The 22,643-nt window shown below is 43.2% G+C and overlaps 1 protein-coding gene across 5 annotated transcripts in view; it reads left to right on the forward strand.

Moving 5' to 3' along the window:
* MED13 (mediator complex subunit 13) overlaps nt 1-22,643 on the forward strand; it is a 246,874-nt gene that overhangs the window by 117,659 nt on the left and 106,572 nt on the right. For all 5 annotated transcript variants that reach the window (XR_011557594.1, XR_011557595.1, XM_070735377.1 and 2 more), the window contains exons 6-9: nt 1,281-1,463; nt 8,584-8,746; nt 11,643-11,753; nt 18,101-18,784. Coding sequence is in view for 3 of the 5 variants with exons in the window: in XM_070735377.1 (XP_070591478.1) it covers nt 1,281-1,463; nt 8,584-8,746; nt 11,643-11,753; nt 18,101-18,784 (1,141 nt within the window). In the remaining 2 variants the exon portion in view is untranslated. The remainder of the gene's footprint in view (nt 1-1,280; nt 1,464-8,583; nt 8,747-11,642; nt 11,754-18,100; nt 18,785-22,643) is intronic.

Raw genomic sequence — 22,643 nt, forward strand, 5'->3', positions numbered from 1 at the left:
TGACCCCATGACATTGCAGCCATCATAAATACATGTCAGTTGCCAGGCACCTCATGTGATCTTGGGGGTGCTGCAGGAGTCATACATGTGGAAAAAAGTAATGAGCCGGGGTGGTGCAGCAGGTAGAGTGCTGTACTGCAGGCCACTGAAGCTGACTATAGATCTGAAGGTCCGCGGTTCAAATCTCATCACCGGCTCAAGGTTGACTCAGCCTTCCATCCTTCCGAGGTGGGTAAAATGAGGACCCGGATTGTGGGGGCAATAGCCTAGCTCTGTTAAAAAGTGTTATTGCTAACATGTTGTAAGCCGCCCTGAGTCTAAGGAGAAGGGCGGCATAAAAATCGAATAAATGAATAGAAACATAGAAACATAGAAGTCTGACGGCAGAAAAAGACCTCATGGTCCATCTAGTCTGCCCTTATACTATTTCCTGTATTTTATCTTAGGAGGGATATATGTTTATCCCAGGCATGTTTAAATTCAGTTACTGTGGATTTATCTACCACGTCTGCTGGAAGTTTGTTCCAAGGATCTACTACTCTTTCAGTAAAATATGAATGAATGAATGAATGAATGAATAAATAAATAAATAAATAAATAAATAAATAAATAATACTGTAATTCACTTTTTATATAACAGGAGTCCCCAAACTTGGCAACTTTAAGACTTGTGGACTTAAACTCCCAGAATTCTCAAGTCAGCATAACTTAGCTGGCTGGAGAATTCTGAGAGTTGAAATCCACAAGTCTTTTTTTTAAAATATATATATACTTTATTAGTTTATTAAAAAAGAAAGAAAACAGGGGAAAAGGGGGATGGGAATACAAATAAGAGATGTGGGAGAGGGAGGGGGTAAACAGTAATATTATACAACGGCTTATATATATTATTGTATACACATTCCTAGTATTTGTCTATATGTAAATATTTTGTATTCAGTATTCTTATTTGGATAATCTTATGGCTGTAATATTTAATAGTCCGAGAATAACGTGGAAAGAAAAGGGATAGAAAAGGAAAGAGGAAAGAAAGAAAAGAAGAAGGAAGAGAGAAGAGAGAGAAAGAGAGAGGAGAAGGAGGAGTACCTGCAAGCTAGCAGGCATTTGGATTGTGACGGCTTAGTTTGATTATGTTTGTTGTTTTTGTTAGTGAGAATCCACAAGTCTTATTAAAGTTCCCAAGTTTGAATATCTCTGCTATATGATGTCCGCTAGTGTATCTGTAACTCAACTGGATTGTGAAATAAATCACTGTTTTCTTTTTTTCTTCTTTTTTAAAGCTGGTGTGCGAATGGTCTACCCAGCATGCTTCGTTCTGGTTCCTCAGACAGACATTCCTGTTCCTAACACTGCTGGTTCAAGCAGCTGTTTGGGTGTCCATCAAGTGCCTGTTTCCACAAGAGATCCAGCTATTTCCTCAGTTACTCTCACGCCACCGACCTCGCCAGAAGAAGTTCAGACAGGTAGAGTAAAAACAATTTATTATTATGATTATTATGATTATTATGATTATTATGATTATGATTATTATTATTATTATTATTATTATTATTATTAATTGGATTTGTATGCCGCCCCTCTCCGCAGACTCGGGGCGGCTAACAACAGCAGTAAAACAGTACAACAAAATCCAATACTAAAAAAAAACAGTTCAAAACCCATTATATAAAAACCAATCATACATACAAACATACCATACATAAAATTGTGAAGGCCTAGGGGGAAAGTGTATCTTAGTTCCCCCATGCCTGGCGGCAGAGGTGGGTTTTAAGCAGCTTACGAAAGGCAAGGAGGGTGGGGGCAATTCTAATCTCTGGGGGGAGTTGGTTCCAGAGGGTCGGGGCCGCCACAGAGAAGGCTCTTCTTCTGGGTCCCACCAAACGACATTGTTTGGTTGACGGGACCCGGAGAAGATCCACTCTGTGGGACCTAACTGGTCGCTGGGATTCGTGCGGCAGAAGGCGGTCCCTGAGATATTCTGGCCCGGTGCCATGAAGGGCTTTATAGGTCATAACCAACACTTCGAATTGTGACCGGAAACTGATCGGCAACCAATATTTGCCTATCTTATGCCAATTTGCAACACTACCCCTTAAATCTATAGTACTGTAATACAAACAAACATTCATTGTTAGCTTGTTTAGATATTCCAAACCCAACTGGCTTGTACAGAGTACGAACAGGATTGAAGAAATCTCGCCTTGTGCTATCAAACCTGTCAACCCAAATGTTTGTAAAAGCTGAGAAATAGTTAACAAGCAATTCCTGAAAATGACTGGAAAAGGAAGCATGAAACCTAGTGTCCTTTTAAAGGCCCCAGTTGCAATTTGAGCAAGATGGCTCTTCCAGAACTCTAAACCTGCCACTTTCTTCCTTTTTTATTTCTCAAGAAGAGCAACTAACTGTCTGGAGCATTTGTGGGTGATCCCCAGATCCTCTCCTTGTTCAGAGTTGGTTTACTCAATGGTGCTTCATCGTTGTCATTAGCTTCATTTTTCTTAGAGCTGCCTTGAGCCCATCGTTTCTTCCCCAGAACTTCTGTTTCATCCCAAAGGCGGTTTTCCAAAAAGCAATTGGACCTCCTTGTTTATTTTTCTGTGAAAATGTTTTGCTTCTTAACCAAGAAGCTTCTTCAGTTTAGAACTGAAGTGACAATCATGACCTAGATGATTGAGAATCTTGATAGAGACATTTTCTCTGTGTTCATTTGTATTTGTATTTATTAGATTTGTATGCCGCCCCTCTCCGAAGACTCGGGGCGGCTAACAGCAATAAAAAAGACAATGTAAACAAATCTAATATTAAAAATAATCTAAAAAACCCCCATGTAAAGAACCACTCATACATACAAGCATACCATGTATAAATTCTATAAGCCTAGGGGGAAGGGAAAATTTCAATTCCCCCATGCCTGACGACAGAGGTGGGTTTTAAGGAGCTTGCGAAAGGCAAGGAGGGTGGGGGCAACTCTGATATCTGGGGGGAGCTGGTTCCAGAGGGTCGGGGCCACCACAGAGAAGGCTCTTCTCTTGGGTCCCGCCAAACGACATTGTTTAATCAACGGGACCCGGAGAAGGCCAACTCTGTGGGACCTAACCGGTTGCTGGGATTCGTGCGACAGAAGGCGGTCCCGGAGATATTCTGGTCCGATGCCATGAAGGGCTTTATAGGTCATAACCAACACTTTGAATTGTGACCGGAAATTGATCAGCAACCAATGCAGACTGCGGAGTGTTGGTGTAACATGGGCATACCTTGGGAAGCCCATGATTGCTCTCGCAGCTGCATTCTGCAGGATCTGAAGTTTCTGAACTTTTCAAAGGTCGCCCCATATAGACAGCATTACAGTAGTCGAACCTCGAGGGCATGAGTGACTGTGAGCAGTGAGTCCCTTCTTTCACTCCATGCTCCTGCTGTAATTCTATTATTACCCTTTTAATTTTCTTTTCCTAAAATGCAACATTAGCAACTAGACATCCCAAGGAGTTTAATGCAGCCACAACAGTATTAATATTTTAAGCAGGGGTCTCCAACCGTGGCAATTGAAAGATTTGTGGATTTCAACTTCCAGAATTCCTCAGCCAGCTTTGTCCCACTTTTCATCGGTAGCCTGTTAACTGTCATCCGATCTGGAGCTAGCATTGTCCAGCACTATATTTCTATCAATGTGGTTTTCTTGGTGAAAATTCAGGAGTAGTTTATCACCTTTTCCCCACACAGTAATGAATTTATACCCTTCTCATTCTCAGTAAAGTAATAATCTGCTTCCAGCATCTTCCAACAGTTCTGGAGACCTCACCTACAGAAAAGATATTGACAAAGTTGAACAGGTCCAAAGACGGGCTACAAGAATGGTGGAAGGTCTTAAGCATAAAACGTATCAGGAAAGACTTCATGAACTCCATCTGTATAGTCTGGAGGACAGAAGGAAAAGGGGGGACATGATTGAAACATTTAAATATGTTAAAGGGTTAAATAAGGTCCATGAGGGAAGTGTTTTTAATAGGAAAGTGAACACAAGAACAAGGGGACACAATCTGAAGTTAGTTGGGGGAAAGATCAAGAGCAACATGAGAAAATATTATTTTACTGAAAGAGTAGTAGATCCTTGAACAAACTTCCAGCAGACGTGGTAGATAAATCCACAGTAACTGAATTTAAACATGCCTGGGATAAACATATATCCATCCTAAGATAAAATACAGGAAATAGTATAAGGGCAGACTAGATGGACCAGGAGGTCTTTTTCTGCCGTCAGACTTTTATGTTTCTATGTTTCTTCCTGTATTGCTGATGCCCAGTATAGATGCATGCTTGAATGAACAGGTCAGCTGGGATGACCATTGCACTTTCGGTGACCCTGCTGGGGAGTATGTACTCTTAGCAGACATTCCCAACATTTTTCCGCTCATACCCTCCCTCCCCCGCACTGAAGGAGCACAGCAGGATTTGGGATGGGAAGACCCTCCTCAAACAGCAAGTAGATCCCAGTCAATCAATCCTAAAGGAAATCAGCCTTGACTGTTCTTTGAAAGGATAGATCCTGAACCTGAAGATCAAATACTTTGGACACTTAATAAGAAGAGAGGACTTATTGGAAAGGACTTTGATGTTGGGAAAGGTGAAAGCAGAGTGAGAAGGGAATGGCAGCAAACGAGATGGTGTCATCAACACAGTGAACATGGATTTGGGCATCTCTCCTCTGGGAAGCCATGGAGGACTGGTGTGCTATGGTTCATGGGGCCGCAAAAAGTTGGACATGATTTAATGACTGAACAACAGCCCTTCCAAATTCTCTGAAACTGGCTGCTGATGGAAAACCTTATCAGGTAGAGATGTCAAGATAGATAGAAACATAGAAGACTGACGGCAGAAAAAGACCTCATGGTCCATCTAGTCTGCCCTTATACTATTTCCTGTATTTTATCTTACAATGGATATATGTTTATCCCAGGCATGTTTAAATTCAGTTACTGTGGATTTACCAACCACGTCTGCTGGAAGTTTGTTCCAAGGATCTACTACTCTTTCAGTAAAATAATATTTTCTCACGTTGCCTTTGATCTTTCCCCCAACTAACTTCAGATTGTGTCCCCTTGTTCTTGTGTTCACTTTCCTATTAAAAACACTTCCCTCCTGAATCTTATTTAACCCTTTAACATATTTAAATGTTTCGATCATGTCCCCCCTTTTCCTTCTGTCCTCCAGACTATACAGATTGAGTTCATGAAGTCTTTCCTGATACGTTTTATACTTAAGACCTTCCACCATTCTTGTAGCCCATCTTTGGACCCGTTCAATTTTGTCAATAGATAGCTCGATAAGTGTCGTGGTGGCGCAGTAGTTAGGATGCGGTACTGCAGGCTACTTCTGCTGATTGGCAGCTGCCTGCAATTTGGCATTTCCAATCTCACCATGCCAGGGGTGGGTTCCAATCAATCAATATCAACTTTATTTGATTAGTCAATCGATCATATCAAAGCGAGGAAAAGGACCACATCGGTCATCATAAAACTGACTGGTTAAAATACAATAAAATTGGCTAAAATAGAGGGAATTTGAATAAATAATAAGTTAAAATGCAGTATAATGTGCTAAAATTGAGTAGTAAAACATGAGAATATAACTCGTGCAAAGGATTATATTAAACAAATCTAAGATACTGATATAAAATATTCTTAAGTGAGTTCATCTCCTTTGCATGCCACCCCAATATGTTCTATAAAACGTATTCTCATCTGAACAGCCCTGACTATAAACTTAGCGGTGGGTTCCACTGACCTTTGCCACCAGTACGCCTCTCGACGTTTCGTACATGCACACTCACTTTGCTCATGCGCATGCGTGCATCCCCTTGTGTAGTTCTGCTTCCGCACATGCTCAGTAGCTATAATCAGCCCGAAACACAGCGGAGGAGCTGATCAGCTGTGCTTTGGGGGGAAGAAATATAGGTACTGTATGTATAAAGGCCCCTTTTCAAGCAGCAGCAGAGGAAAAAAACTTCCAAACAGTAAAGAATTTTTTAAAAAGAGAGATGGCAGTGCTCACGGAGCAGCACTGATCAAACCAGATCTGTGACACTATCATGACATCAACAGTGGGTCACTACCAGTTTGGGCAATCTGGTCCAAACCAAGATGAATCCCCCCTCCACCCCCCTGCACCAAGCTCAATGTTGACTCAGCCTTCCATCCTTCCCAGGTGGGTCAAATGAGTCTACGGAGAGGGGCGGCATACAAATCTAATAGATAGATAGATGGATAGATAGATAGATAGATAGATAGATAGATAGATAGATAGACAGACAGACAGACAGACAGACAGACAGACAGACAGACAGACAGACAGACAGACAGATTGATTATTGGGGGCAAGTTGCTGACTCTACAAACCACATAGAGAGGGCTGTAAAATCACTGTGAAGCGGTATATAAGTCTAAGTGCTATTGCTCTTGCTAAAGCTGTGGTCCCCAAACTTTCGAACTTGGTGGCCTGGCACGATGCGTGCGTGTCAGTGGTAAGTGCATGTGAACAAACACAGCTCTATTTGTACAAGTGGCAAGTGTGCGAAACTGCACTCACGCAAAGCCGCAGGCACTTGCGTTCACACACAAGGATACAATCCATTTGGCTTGTGTAAGTTTTTGATATGGGTGGGGGGTAGTTCATAAAATGTGGTTTCTGCTTAAGCGTGCATCCACTAATGTCCTAAAGTCCTGGGTGGTTGTTGTTGTTGTTGTTGTTGTTGTTGTTGTTGTTATTATTATTATTTATTAGATTTGTATGCCGCCCCTCTCCGCAGACTCAGGGCGGCTCACAATAGTGATAAAAACAGTATACAATGACAAATCTAATATTAAAAGTCTATAATAATAAATCTAACATTAAAAGTGTAAAAAAAACCATTGTTTAAAAATCATACCATACATAAAACTGCATAGGCAAGGGGAGATATCTCAATTCCCCCATGCCTGACGGCAGAGGTGGGTTTTAAGAAGTTTACGAAAGGCAAGTAGGGTGGGGGCAATCCTAATCTCTGGGGGGAGCTGGTTCCAGAGGGTTGGGGCCGTCACAGAGAAGGCTCTTCCCTGGGTCCTGCCAGACAACATTGTTTAGTCCAGTGTTTCCCAACCTTTTTTGAGCTGCGGCACATTATTCATATTTTCAAAATTCTGGGGAACACTGAGGGGCGGGGGGGGGGGGGGGGCTAAAGAAAAGTCTGGACAAAAAAAATCTCTTCCTCCATTTCACTCTATTTCTCCCTCCCTCTTTCTCTCCCTTCCTTCCCTTCTTTCTCTCCATCCCTCTTTCTTTCTTCCTCTCTTTTTTGCTCTCTTTCTCTCTCCCTCCTTCCCTCCCTCTATGTCTTTCCCTCTCCCTCCTTCCCCCCTCTCTTTCTCTCTCTCTTGCTTTCTTTCTCTCTCATTCTCTCTCCCCTCCTTTTTCTCTCTCTCTCTTTCTCTCTCGTTCACCACGCCGGCAACAGAGAGAAAAAGAAAGTGAGAGAGCCGGAGAGAGTGGAGGGAGAGAGCCGGCGGCTGTTGTCTTCGCCTCCGCCAGCCGGCTCTGCAGCTAAGAGGCAGCAGCGATCAGCCCCCTCGCCCTCCCAGACGTCCCCAGCGCCCAGCCACGCGCCGCCTCCCGTTAGCCCGGCTGACTTTTCCCTGCTGCCGTTTTCTCTTCATGGCGCAAAGCCACAGTCCCGGACTCCCGGATCGCTCGCTTCTCCAGCCAGCAAGCCGGCTGCCGGAAAAGCATCGCACTTTTTCAATACGCGGCGCTTTCCTGGGCAGATGGCTTTGCTGACCGGAGAAGCGAGCGATCCGGGAGTCCGGGACTCTGTGGCTTTGCGCCATGAAGAGAAAACGGCTCGGACAGCAGGGAAAAGTTGGCCGTTTTCTCTTCATGGCGCAAAGCCACACAGTCCCGGATTGCCGGATTGCTCGCCCCAAGGCAGGAAGCGGCGGCGGAGGAGAGGGGGCAGATCGTGCCCCAAGACAGGAGGCGGCGGCGGCGGAGGAGGAGGAGAGGGGGCAGCTTATGGGGAACGGTGCTCGCAGCTGTCCCCCGGCTACTGCCAGATGCCGCTGTTTCCAGCGCTTTCCTGCTGGACCCCAAAGAAGGAAGGTGGGAAAAAGGAGGCACGAATAATGAAGCTCTCCTTTTTCCCGCCTTCCTTCTTTGGGGCCCAGCAGGAGAGCGCCGGAAACAGCTGCATCGGGCAGTAGCCGGGGGACAGCTGCGAGTGGGAGCTCCAGGTCCGAGGCACCGGCGGTCCGGCGCCGGCAGCGCCCCGCCCAGCTGGAGCTTCCTAGGCTTCGCGGCACACCTGGCTGTGTCTCGCGGCACACTAGTGTGCCGCGGCACACCGGTTGGGAAACGCTGGTTTAGTCGACGGGACCCAGAGAAGGCCAACTCTGGGGGACCTAACCGGCCGCTGGGATTGACTTCCTTTCTAATTGCATACATCACTGTGTCTCACTGACATAGGTTGTATAGATTTTCTTTTGGGTTTCTGGTTTAGCGGATTATGGGGTAAATATAATATAATGAGAGGACTTCTGTTTTGGCTTCCTTTTTCAGTGGATGCTCGTTCAGCTCAGAAGTGGGTCAAGCTGTCTTCGGTTTCCGATGTGTTCAGTTGTGACAGCACTAATCACCACGGGGGGAGGATCCCTCGGAAGCTGGCCAATCAGGTGGTGGACAGAGTTTGGCAAGAATGCAATATGAACAGAGCACTGACCAAGTAGGTGGTTTTATTTTATTCTTGACATTTGGTAAAAACGTCGAAATGCAGCTCAGTTGAACCATGTGGAATAGGGCAGTGTCGGTTAACCACATTGTCAGCACCAAGTGTGCCAGAACCCAGAAGAGAGCAGCTGGCCATTGACCATGCCTGCAGTGGACAGCTGCACTTCTGGGTTCCACCACATGCATGTGTGTTGGTCAGCTGCTCTCTTCTGGCTTCCAGTGCACATATTCATGCCAGCCCTGCTGGTCTTTGCGCGATGACCAGCTGTGGCGCACATGTGCACAATAAAATCTGGAAGAACAGCTGGCGATGATGCACATATCCATACGGAGGGCTCCGGATGCCACCCCTAGCCTGGGTGCCATAGGTTTGACACCATGAGGATAGGAAGAAAATACTGCCGTCTTGTTTCCGTGTTACAGGTATGGATCTCAATTGAAATATACCCACCATCTTCCAAAAAGTTAGGAAACTCAATATGGATTATCTATTTATTATTTATTTATTGGATTTATATGCCGCCCCTCTCCGTGGACTCGGGGCGGCTAACAGCAGTGATAAAAACAATATATAGCAATCCAATAATAAAACAACTAAAAACCTTTATTTATAAAACCAAACATACATATAAAAATACCATGCATAAACTGTAGAGGCCCAGGGGGAAAGAACATCTCAGTTCCCACATGCCTGACGGCAGAGGTGGGTTTTAAGGAGCTTATAAAAGGCAAGGAGGGTGGGGGCAATTCTGATCTCTGGAGGGAGTTGGTTCCAGAGGGCCGGGGCCGCCACAGAGAAGGCTCTTCCCCTGGGTCCTGCCAAATGACATTGTTTAGTTGACGGGACCCGGAGAAGGCCAACTCTGTGGGACCTAATAGGTTGCTGGGATTCGTGCGGCAGAAGGCAGTCATGGAGTTAATCTGGTCCGGTGCCATAAAGGGCTTTATAGGTCATAACCAACACTTTGAATTGTGACCAGAAACTGATCGGCAACCAATGCAGACTGCGGAGTGTTGGTGTGACATGGGCATTTCTGGGAAAGCCCATGATTGCTCTCGCAGCTGCATTCTGCACGATCTGGATTATCTAAAGCTTAATAACTGATTTGCTGGCTCAGGATTATCCCAGTATTCTTGTTCTAAGTTTGATCAGCCAACTGCTTTGTGGAGCCCGATTGTAAATCATGGAGATGTTAAAGTTCTTTCATAATTAAAACAGTGACACAGAAATTCCCAGTAAATACATTGTAGTATTAGAGGCTAATAAATAACATCCATAAGAATTATTGAATTAAATCTGTCTGCTGCCAAATCATTCTGGCTCCTAGTGGATTATGACATTACATAGAATGAAGCATCCAAAGGGAAGAAAGATAATTACTATCAAACATTTGAAGTAAGCAAATACATTTATCCCACAAAAGACTATAAACCCAGAATTAGTTTTCAGGTGAAAACCAGCAACAGCTACTAGGATGGAATAATTGTAACCATAATGACATTCCTAAAACTCTATGGCAGCGATCGCAAAGCTTTTCGGCATCGACTGCCCAACCAGAACACGCATGTATGCACGTGCATGCACCAGAGCGCCAGAAACACAAAGACCAATTGGCTGCTGCGTACATGCCTGTTTTCTGAGTTCTTTTGGGGCCGTTTTTCAGGCCAATTTCCAGCCAGTTTTGGGCTGTTTTCCAAAAATGGAATGAAAAACAACCTGAAAATGGCTTGGAAAACAGTCTGGAAACAGTTCAAAAACAGCCTGCATTTGGCCGTTTTTTGGGCCATTTTCCAGCGCATCTGTGATGTCCAGTTGGCAAGCACACATCTGTGCATACTGGAAACCAGAAGAGCAGCTGGCGACAGTGCACGTGCCTGTGTGCCATCTCTGGCATGCGTGCCATAGGTTCGCCATCACGGCTCTACAGGAATGTTCAGTGTTCCTTAGCTTCTGGAAGGCTGTCAACATGAAAACCAGCCTTAATTTCTAGAGCAAGGCTAACCGAAATCATCATCATCATCATCATCATCATCATCATCATCATCATCATTTCTTTCTAGCCTGAGCCTTCTTCATTTCCCTCAAATGGGACATTGTTCCTCTTCCAGAATAAGGCAGAACCATATTCTTTGGGGGTCCTACATTATGAGTGTGGTTGGCCAGTAATTAAAACTCAGACAACCAGAAATTAACACCAGGTTTAACATCAGACCAACAATCAAGCAGTAAACAATATTCCAATCAAGGAACAACCAACTAAGACAAACAGTCAAACCATAAATAGCAGCCTAATAAAAAAAAACATATGAGGGCACTCCCACCAACACTGATAGGGCAGAGAGTGAACCCCACTTCCTCTTTTTTTGCTGATGATGTAGGCTAGTTTTTAATGAAACATCTTCAATAAAACAGGCAGGCTAGGAGAGCACTAAGGACCCCACAGTTCAACCTCGAGGAACAAATATCCTCTTCCATCAACTGTCATAGGCATCACAAGCTAACTACTTAATTGTAATTATTTAATTTGATAAATTGTGATTATTCCGAGGAATTGGAGTCTTACAATATTTTTTTTACTATGTATTTATACAATTCACTTGTTAATTATTCACAGTAAAAAACAGTGATAAATGTTATATTACAAGCGTATTAATTCTTTGTTATGGATTCGTCAGGCAGAGGTCCATCCACAAACACTTGGTTTTCATATTATCATAACACCACACATGATAGTTTCTAAATAAATGGAGGTTGTTAAGTCCCAGAATTCCTAATTAAAAAACTGGAAATTTCGGTTCCAGTAGAGCTATAGAAGATCAGTAGTCATTTAGTGCCTTTTAAGATATATTTTCCTATCCTTAAATATTTTTTTTCTTTGAATGCAATGTAGAAGGAAGTATTCTGCTACATCAAATGGCTTATGTGAAGAGGAGACAATTGAGAAAATGGGATTTTGGGACTTCGTTGAAGCTGCACAGAGAGCCAATTGCACATGTTCCAGGTAGGAGAATCTGATAGGTGAAAACGGGCAAAGGCCTTTTAGGATCCATTGTATGAATATATTTTATTGATGAATATATTTTACACTGTTAGCATCCCACACTGGGCTTATAACCAATGTTCAAATCCTAAACTTAAAACAGTATATGTGGCAGTGGTGGTTGTTCAGCCAATAACAGACTAATGTAAATAGAGTATAAATATTATTTACAATGTATACAATAGATTAATCGGTAAACAGTCAGCTACATACATATCCAAGTTAAGCAATCATAAACAAACCAGATATTAGAATATACATACAGCAGCCAACCAATAATAATACATAGACCAATATTTAGCACACAGCAAGGACATAGACCAATATTTAGCACGCAGCAATATTTAGCATACAGCAATATATTAGCAGAGAGTGAGATCAGAGAATCCACAAGAGCAATAGAGCAATAGCAAGCATTAGCAAGACTAACAGCAATAACCACCAATAACAGAGAGCAACACATCTGACTCCCTTTTATGGCTAATTGCAGCCCTAGCTCTTAAAATAACATTATACTAATTCCTCCAAACATACATTGCTGGTTAATTCATATATTGACAAACCCAACCGGTGAAGTTTGTAGTACTGACATACACTAAGAGCATATGGACCAAAGACACATTCATACTTGGCCAATAAAATTCAATTCTACTCTACTCTACTCTACTCTACTCTACTCTACTCTACTCTACTCTACTCTACTCTACTCTACTCTACTCTACTCTACTCTACTCTACTCTACTCTACTCTTTTATGAAATAACAAAACAATAAGAAGCTAATGGTTTATTTATTTATTTATTAGATTTGTATGCTACCCCTCTCTGTAGACTCGGGGCGGCTAACAACAATAATGAAACAACATGTAACAAATCTAATATTTAAATTAATTTAAAAGACCCTTATTTAAGAAACCAAACACACACACAAACATACCATGCATAAATTTTATAGGCCTAGTGAATCACTGCCGTTGTTAAGTTAGTAACACGTTCAGTGAATCTGGCTTCCCCGTTGATTTTGCTTGTCAAAAGGTCACAAAAGGGGATCACAAGGTCCCAAAAGGGGATCACATGACCCCAGGATACTGCAGCCATCATAAATATCTGAAAGTGTCATAAAGCATCTGAGTTTTGATCACATATTGATAAAATTGAACGGGTCCAAAGACAGGCTACAAAAATGGTCTTGAGCATAAAACTTATCAGGAAAGACTTAATGGACTCAATCCGTGTAGTCTGGAGAACAGAAGGGAAAGGGGGGACATGATCAAAACATTTAAATATGACAAAGGGTTAAATAAATTGCAGTTTTTAAGATTATTTTTTAATATTAGATTTGTTACATTGATTTCTTTATTGTTGTTAGCCGCCCCGAGTCTTCGGAGAGGGGCGGCATACAAATCTAATAAATAAATAAATAAAATATAATAAATAAATAAATAAATAAATAAGGTTCAGGAGGGAAGTACTTTTAATAGGAAAGTGAACACAAGAACAAAGGGGCACAATCTGAGGTTAGTTGGGGGAAAGATCAGAAGCAAAGAGAAAATATTATTTGACTGAAAGAGTAGTAGATGCTTGGAACAAACTTCCAGCAGACGTGGTTGGTAAATCCACAGTAACTGAATTCAAACATGCCTGGGATAAACATATATCAAAATAGTATAAGGGCAGACTAGATGGACCATGAGGTCTTTTTCTGCCATCAATCTTCTATGTAACCATGGGGATCATACTGTGGTCATAAGTCTGAAACTAGTTATAAGTCACTTTATTCAGTGTCATTGTGATTTTGAACAGACACTGAATGGTTGTAAGTCCCAGAGGATCTGTAGTAATAAATAACCCAATCAACCCAGAACGAAGGGGAGGGAGGAGGATAAGAATGAAAGCTGCGTATTCTGCAGCCCCCTTCTCTTCCTGTTTTGTCTTGGTTTTAAATCTGTTTATGACGCAGGAGTGCAGCTGGGTAATTTTAGGCACTGGATTTGATACTCTGACAAGGCCCCTAAGGGCGACTCTCTGCATCGTTTTGTTAAGAAAAGGCATATTTACACTGAAAGGAATAAAATGAGCATCTGTAATTATGTACATTTCCAGCTGGCTGCCCCCTGACTATATTAGATATGTAAAGAAGAAGAATGAGAGAGAGAGTGGTGAGCAGAGACAGTCCCAGTAGGCTCTGTCATGCGCTTTTCTGTCACATATTGACGTCAGGCCTGTTTGCCACCGCACCTGTTGCCTACCACTCTGACCGGGTTCATGCAACCTGGGAAACCCGAAACCCAAGTTAACAAAACACAGTTGCTATGTTCACATTGCACACAATATTTCCCTGCCTCCCCGAATAAATGGATTAACGCATGGCCTGGTTCATCAAGACATTTTGTCGAGTCCTTGTGCAGCATTGTGGAAAAGGAAAATGCACTTGGGGAAAAGGAATCCTCAATCTGAGTATTGCATTGGCAGTTCTGGGTTAGCAAAAACCTCAGAAGAGAAGGATTTAGGAGTAGTGATTTCTGACAGTCTCAAAATGGGTGAACAGTGTGGTAGGAAAAGCAAGTTGGATGGTTGGCTGCATAGCTAGAAGTATAACAAACAGGAAGAGGGAGATTATGATCCCGCTATATAGAGTGCTGGTGAGACCACATTTGGAATACTGTGTTCAGTTCTGGAGACCTCACCTACAAAAAGATACTGACAAAATTGAACGGGTCCAAAGACGGGCTACAAGAATGGTGGAAGGTCTTAAGCATAAAACGTATCAGGAAAGACTTAATGAACTCAATCTGTATAGTCAGTCTGGAGGACAGAAGGAAAAGGGGGGACATGATCGAAACATTTAAATATGTTAAAGCGTTGAATAAGGTTCAGGAGGGAAGTGCTTCTAATAGGAAAGTGAACACAAGAACAAGGGGACACAATCTGAAGTTAGTTGGGGGAAAGATCAAAGGCAACATGAGAAAATATTATTTCACTGAAAGAGTAGTAGATCTTTGGAACAAACTTCCAGAAGACGTGGTTGGTAAGTCCACAGTAACTGAATTTAAACATGCCTGGGATAAACATATATCCATTGTAAGATAAAATACAGGAAATAGTATAAGGGCAGACTAGATGGACCATGAGGTCTTTTTCTGCCGTCAGTCTTCTTTGTTTCTATGTTTCTATTGTGCAAACCCAGCACAATAGGTGCTACATCATATTTCTTGGGCCTTTCTTTACTGCAGGGCTTGTCAACCAGATCCACACATGTATAAATTAATTACGGGTGGTCCTCGTCTTGCAAACTCAATCAGGTTCTGCCCCGTTCCATGACGTTTCTGGCCACAATTGTTCAGTGAATGGTTCAGCTAGTAACATGGTTGTAAAATGAATCTGGCTTGTCCAGTGAGAAGGTCGCAAAAGGTGATTGCAATTGTCATAAATACACACCACTTTGCCAAGCGTCCTGTTTGTGATGAAGTGACCATGAGGATGCTGCAGGTTTGGTGAAAAATGATCATAAATCTTTTTCTTACAGTGCCTTTCATAATTGTGAATGGTCACTAAACAAATGGCTGTAAGTGGAGGACAACCTCTACTTTATTTCTCTATGTCTATTTCACAGCAATCTTCTCAGACTGGCTGTTTGCCCCTGGGGGGGGGGGTGTAGATAAAGTTCAAAGGCATTCGAGGGGTATTGGACCTTGCCCTTTTGTGACTATCTGTTGATTCCAGACTAATTCCCTACCTGACTCCTCCTCCCAGCTGGGACAATATCTCTCCAAAGGGCCCTTTAGCCAACAATCTGGTCCTACCGGCCTTGTTGGGTATAACTTAATTCAATTCGTAAAATTGTGATTTGGAGTACCTTTGTAAAGACCAGATAACCAGTATCAATAGTACCTTTATATTTATGATCTGTTATAAATAAACAAATAAATTTAATAAAATTGTGATTTGAAGTACTTTTGCAAAGACCAGGCATTACAGAATACCAGTATTGATAGTACCTTTATATTTATGATCTGTTAGAAATAAACAATCCAAATTATGACTGTTTCACCTCATCTTCTTTATAAAAAAGGTAATTAGATGATGCTGTCTCCTTAATAATGCCCTTTAGGAAATGGCCTCAACTCAACACTACAGCGTTGAGTTCAAATTTGGGAGCTTTGGTATAGGTAGTCCTTGATTTATGACGACAACGAAGCCCAGAATTTATGTTGTTAAGCAGGAAATTTGTTAAGCGAATTTTGCCCCATTTTACTATTCTTGCCATATTTGCTAAGCGAATCCCTGCAGTTGTTAAATTAGTATCATGATTGTTAAGCAAGTCTGTCTTCCCCATTGATTTTGCTTGTCAGAATATCGCAAAATATTAGCCTGGGACACTGCAAGTGTCACAGCTAGGAACCAATTAGAAACATAGAAACCTGACGGCAGAAAAAGACCTCATGGTCCATCTAGTCTGCCCTTATACTATTTTCTGTATTTTATCTTAGGATGGATATATGTTTATCCCAGGCATGTTTAAATTCAGTTACTGTGGATTTATCTACCACGTCTGCTGGAAGTTTGTTCCAAGGATCCACTACTCTTTCAGTGAAATAATATTTTCTCATGTTGCTTTTGATCTTTTCCCCAACTAACTTCAGATTGTGTCCCCTTGTTCTTGTGTTCACTTTCCTATTAAAAACACTTCCCTCCTGAACAGTGTTCCCTCTAATTTTTTGGGGGGGTGGGCGGAAAAGTATAGTGTCTGAGCGGCAGTCCCTTCGGGACTGGGCGGCACAGAAATAATAAATAAACAAACAAACAAACAAACAAACAAATAAAAAACCCACCCTGTTTTGCCTCAGAGAATTTCAAAATAAAATACTGTACTGTGTGTCTATAACAGTGAGCTCATAACAGGGCAACTCTATCAATATCAAAATGCCACTTAAATAGTTGAGCTAGTTTCAAACTAGATTTTGATTTTCTTTCTCCCTTACTCCCATTCTTTTTCTTTCTCTTTTCCTTCCTCTCTTTTTTCTATATTTCTCTCTCTTCCTCTCTCTCTCCTTCCCTCTCACTCTTTCCCTCTCGGCTTCTGGGCAGGTTTGAAAAACTCTGAGTTGATGATGATTTTTAAGTGAGCGATTGCTCACTGCTCAGCTTAGAGGGAACTATGCTCCTGAACCTTATTTAACCCTTTAACATATTTAAATGTTTCGATCATGTCCCCCCTTTTCCTTCTGTCCTCCAGACTATACAGATTGAGTTCATTAAGTCTTTCCTGATACGTTTTATGCTTAAGACCTTCCACCATTCTTGTAGCCCGTCTTTGGACCCGTTCAATTTTGTCAATATCTTTTTGTAGGTGAGGTCTCCAGAAGTGAACACAGTATTCCAAATGGGGTCTCACCAGCACTCTATATAAGGGGATCACAATCTCCCTCTTCAAGTATCTGAATGTAAATAACGTGACCAAGGGGATGCTGCAGTGGTCATAACCATAGTTCCCTCTAAGCTGAGCAGTGAGCAATCGCTCACTTAAAAATCATCATCAACTCAGAGTTTTCCAAACCTGCCCAGAAGCCGAGAGGGAAAGAGTGAGAGGGGAGGGAAGAGAGAGAGGAAGAGAGGAAGAAAGAGAAACAGATAGAAAAAAGAGAGGAAGGAAAAGAGAAAGAAAAAGAATGGGAGTAAGGAAGAGAGAAAGAAAATCAAAATCTAGTTTGAAACTAGCTCAACTATTTAAGTGGCATTTTGATATTGATAGAGTTGCCCTATTATGAGCTCACTGTTATAGACACACAGTACAGTATTTTATTTTGAAATTCTCTGAGGCAAAACAGGGGGGGGGGGCGTATTTGTTTGTTTGTTTGTTTGTTTATTTGTTTATTTATTATTTCTGTGCCGCCCAGTCCCAAAGGGACTGCCGCTCAGACACTATACTTTTCCGCCCACCCCCCCAAAAAATTAGAGGGAACACTGGTCATAATTCTGAGAAATGGTCATAAGTCACTTTTTTTCCAGTGCCATTGTAACTTTGAATGGTCACTAAATGAACTGTTGTAAGTCGAGGATAGCTGCATGGTAAAACGTTTTCGGTTAGTACGGTGAAGAGCTGCAGATAGGGGGGAAAGCACTAAATCCATTCTCTCCCTACTCATAGCTCTAATTAGCAGTTTAAGCAAAACAGCCCTCCTGGCTCAGTGTTTTAAGTCTATGTATCCGTTGATTGATTTTCCTTTTGTGACCTGTTTATTTAACTCGTGGGATTTGGCAGCTGAAATGTGGATGACCTATATCCCGTTATCTTTCTATCCCCCTTCAGGCACAAAAGTCTCAAGCCAAGGCTGGCAGTTCAGCAGGGGCCGGTGCCTCCGGCCGGCCAGCAACCCCAGCCAGCGACAAAGCACAAGGCCAACGAGAAGCCAGAGAAAGTGGACAAACCCCAGAAGCGTCCCTTAACCCCGTTTCACCACCGAGTGTCCATCAGCGACGAGGTTATCCTGGAGGCCGACTCAGCCAATCAGCGGCTGGTCATCCCCACCACTGACAGCCAAGTGAGGTTTTCAAACCTCAGGACTAACGAGGTAGCCAAGACACCTCAAATGCACACCACGGAAATCGCGAGCTCCCCACAACCGCCGCCCCTCAGTCCTCACCCATGCGACGCGATGGACGAGGGGGCAACCAAAACGCCTTCCACGCCCCAGAGCCAACATTTCTACCCGATGTCGACGCCCGATCCTTTGGTTCCTTCAAAAGCCATGGAAGACAGGATAGAAGGCTTGTCCCAGAATTTCCCCGCAACGTTTCCCGACGTCGTAGAGCCCACGATGTACATCGGGGCAGCCGTGAACTTGGAGGAGGAAGATGCAGATTCCATGTGGAAGTATTACAAGGTTCCAAAGAAAAAAGACGTGGATTTTTTGCCACCCCCGCTGCCGAGTGAAAAATTTCGGGACGAGCCTGTGGGATCTACCGCATCGGACAATATACCTTCAGCCACAGAGTAAGCGCACCTGAAGTTTGAGCTCGGAGTCCCTATCTGTGATTTTTCCCCCAAACCTTTGCATGTCTAATTGATTTGCACAATGGGTGTATGTTTGTGTATATACACTGGCCTGACCTGCATTAATTTTAGAAATATTAACCATGGTATAGACCAGTGATGGAGACCTATGGCATGGGTGCCATAGGCGGCACACAGAGCCATATCGGCTGGCACGCAAGCCGTTGCCCTAGCTCAGCTCCAATATGCATGTGCATGCCGGCCAGCTGATTTTTGGCTCCCTGAGAGGCTCTGGGAGGGCATTTTCGGCTTCCAGAGAGTCTCTGGAGGGATGGGGGAGGGCATTTTTCCCCTCCCCAGGCTCTAGAGAAGCCTCTGGAGCCTAAGGAGGGCAAAAATGGGCCTGCCAGGCCCACCAGAGATTGGGAAATGGCTGTTTCAGGCCTCCAGAGGGCGTCCAGGAGAGGTGGGGAAGGCCATTTGCGCCATCCCCAGGCATTGAATTATGCTTGTGGGCACTTGAAAATGTGCGATAGCACACTCGCTTTCAGCACCCGAGGAAAGAAAGGCTTCTCTATCACTGGTATAGACTGTCCTTGACTTAATGATCGTAATTGAGCTTGCAATTTTGGTTGTCAGTTGTGGTCATTAAGCAGGTCATGACCAGTAGTGGGTTGCTACTGGTATGGTAAAGGACAGCACATCAGTAGTGATTGCTTCGCTGCATGCACAGCTTCAATTATATTGCGTGCGTGCATGCGCATCTCAGCATTTTTTTGCTCCTGTGCATGAGCAGCGAGAAAAATCTTGTGAGGGGGCGTACATGGGCGCGACATTTCGGCACTCTTTTTCTTCGCATGCGATGAAGCAAAAAAACAATGCTGAAATCTTGCGCATGCACACGTCCCCATACAAGATATTGCTTCCTGTGCATGTTCAGAAGCAAAAACATACTAGGGCGCATGCACACGCATGCAAAATAACCAAAGTTGCGTGCACAGCACACCAGTAGTGGCAGTAATGGGAATCCACCCCTGGTCACAACGTGACTGGGCCTGATTTTATGAGCTTTTTAAAAATGGTGGTTGTTAAGTGAATGCCACAGTCTTAAATAGCAGTAGCACTTATATGCTGCTTTACAGGACTCCGTGGGTGGTTTATGTGAACTGAAGCCATGACCAAGAAGAGGGAGAATGCGAGATGTATTTCAGTTTTCTGTCCTGTTCCTTGTAGAATCCCATCTTTCCTTTTTATTCCCATTGTTCAGAAAACCCGACTTGACAGTTTCCTAGCAAGCTATCTATAATCTACCCCCCTTGCTAACAAATGACGAATTTAATTGTCCTTGATTGCTGCTGAATTTCAAAAGAACTACATTTCCTTGAAACAAATTGGCAAAAAAGAAAAAAAAAAGTCCTTGCAGTTCCCTTATCATAGAATACTTCATCAGTGGTAGCTGATGATTGCAGCTGTTTGTTGCCACAGCACGATATGAAAAATAGAGATGAAAGGATGGATATAAGCTTAATTATCATTCAGAAGGACAAAACCTCTTTTTGTGGGATTTCAGAGTACATTTATACAGGTAGTCCTTGATTTATGTCCACAATTGAGCACCAAATTTCTGCTGCTTAAATGAGACATCACAGCTTTGCTTGCTACCGTTGGATACTGCAAACATCATAAATATGAGCCATGTGCCAAGCATCTGAATTTTGATCACATGATTGTGGGGAAGCTACAACGGTCGTAAGTGTAGAAAATGGTCCTAAGTACTATTTTTCATTGGTGTTGTAACTTTGAATGTTGGCTAAATGAACCAATGTAAGTCAAGGACTTGTGTATACCTAGTTGAGAAAAACGGTTAAAGCTTTTATGGATTTCACATTGGGAGTTTTAAAAAGTATTTTTTTATCCTGATTATATCATTTCCCCCCCATATCTAGGACATTATTAATATCTCGTTTGCCATGATCTATTTTAAAATGTGGGGCAATTCTGATGATCCTTTATAGGACAGTGATGGTGAATCTTTTTCTCCGTACTGAAGGAGCGGGTCCAGCAGTCACATGGATTGCTCATGTCCAATCCGGTGGAACTGAGCCTAGTATTAAAAAAGCTTGCCGGATCCGCCCCTTCCCCAGAATTCGCTCAGTTCGCATATCCTGCGGTTGTATTGTGATAGCTCGTTCAACATTCTAACACCTTCCCTTCGATCTTTCCTTCAAAAAAAGTAGTAAGATTTATTGTCTTTATTTAATTACTTGCACTAATTGCGCCAGCCGTTTAAAAGGAAAAAAGAAAAAAAGCGGCTCGGCTTTTTTCCTTGGGAGAAGTTGCGGTTTCGTTTTCCCCCGGCGGTTTTGCCGGTTACGATTCCTGCGGCCGCTTGTGGATTCTTCTAATCCCTTGGCCTGGAGGTTCTGGTGCAAGTATTTATTATTGAATTATTGTTTATTTATTGTATATAAGGGCTTATAAAATACCTCCTGCGGAGTGAGACGCCTTCTAGTCTCCTGGACTTAGTCGATCGCTTTCCCTTAAGAAATTCTACGGAGCGATTTTTTCGGCGCGAAGGCCTTCGCGCCCTTTTTTAAAAAATCTAGGCCTCTCGTGTTGGCCTTTTGCCAGCCGCGTAGGCCTCAGTCCACCGCGTGGATCCGGGAGCGGGCCTTGGGGGTCCCAGGCTAAATTCTCCACCGGCTAAGCCTCCAACCAGAGTGCCTTGGTTTAACTTAATTGCAAAGTTTATGGAGGCTGGCCCCGCTGGATTTGGGGGCACGAACTCTGGGTTTGCCCAGATTGTCCTCACGTTTCAGCAGCTTCGAGGCCTCGAAGCAGGATCCATTCCTCTTGGGAAGTCCTTGAAATCTTCTCCTTATAATTTAGTTATTGGCTCAGCCTTGTCTTCTGTTAATTGTCAGACTATGGCTACTTTTCCCAAGAGAGGCACAACTAAAGGTCCCAGAGAGGCCAGGCCTACAGGCGATGAGATTACTAGTATCCCACAGGCCTCTTCCTCCTCTTCTCCAGGGGCCCGCCCCTCGACCAAGGTCACCAGGGCCGAGAAGAGAAGGGACCTAGCCCTACAAAAAATTCATGACAAATCAGCAAAACGTTTGAAAGTGCAGGCCCAAGTAATCAGTAGTCAAGACCCACCAGAGGCCTCTAGTCTGCCTCCTTCTGGGGTCCCTGTGTTATCTCTGGATGAGCCAAACCTAGACAGACCCCAACCTAACCTATGGGGCATAGGTCCAGAGGAACCAGATATTATTGAAGATTCCCCCCAGCCAGGATCCTCCCAGGCCTTTAGGGATTCTTCTGCCATTTCTGCTGATATTTCCAGTTTACCTCCTGAGTTCCAATCTATGTTTGCTGTGTTGTCCAAAGCCATTGATGCCAAACTCTCCTCCATCAATGAGCTCCCTTTACCTCTTCCTCCTTCTCGTTCCTCCCGCCCCTTGGGTTCTTCCCCAGCGGTCAGAGCTCCTATTCAGGATGATTCAGAATCCTCCCAGGATGAATATGAGGATGTAGAGGAGGATGAAGACCCTTTTCAGGGCTTATCAGAGGATGAGGAATCCCAAATAAAGGTCCCTCCTCCAATTACTATTTTTCCTTCTCAACTATTCAAATCTCTCCTCCTCAAAGCTAGAATTTCTACGGGATTAGCAGCCCAGGAGAAACAAGCCTCCACTTCCACTGATCCCCCGGAGGAGAATTTACCTTACTTCACAGAGGAACAGGAGGATAACGAGGTAATTCCTATGCCTAAATTGTTTAAAGATGCCTTACTCAAACAGTGGGATTTTCCAGCCTCTGGCCTTAATCCCTCCACCAAGGACAGAAAGTTGTATAA

This window comes from Erythrolamprus reginae, chromosome 1 (assembly GCF_031021105.1).
Source record: "Erythrolamprus reginae isolate rEryReg1 chromosome 1, rEryReg1.hap1, whole genome shotgun sequence".
NCBI classification, from domain to species: Eukaryota; Metazoa; Chordata; class Lepidosauria; order Squamata; family Dipsadidae; genus Erythrolamprus; species Erythrolamprus reginae.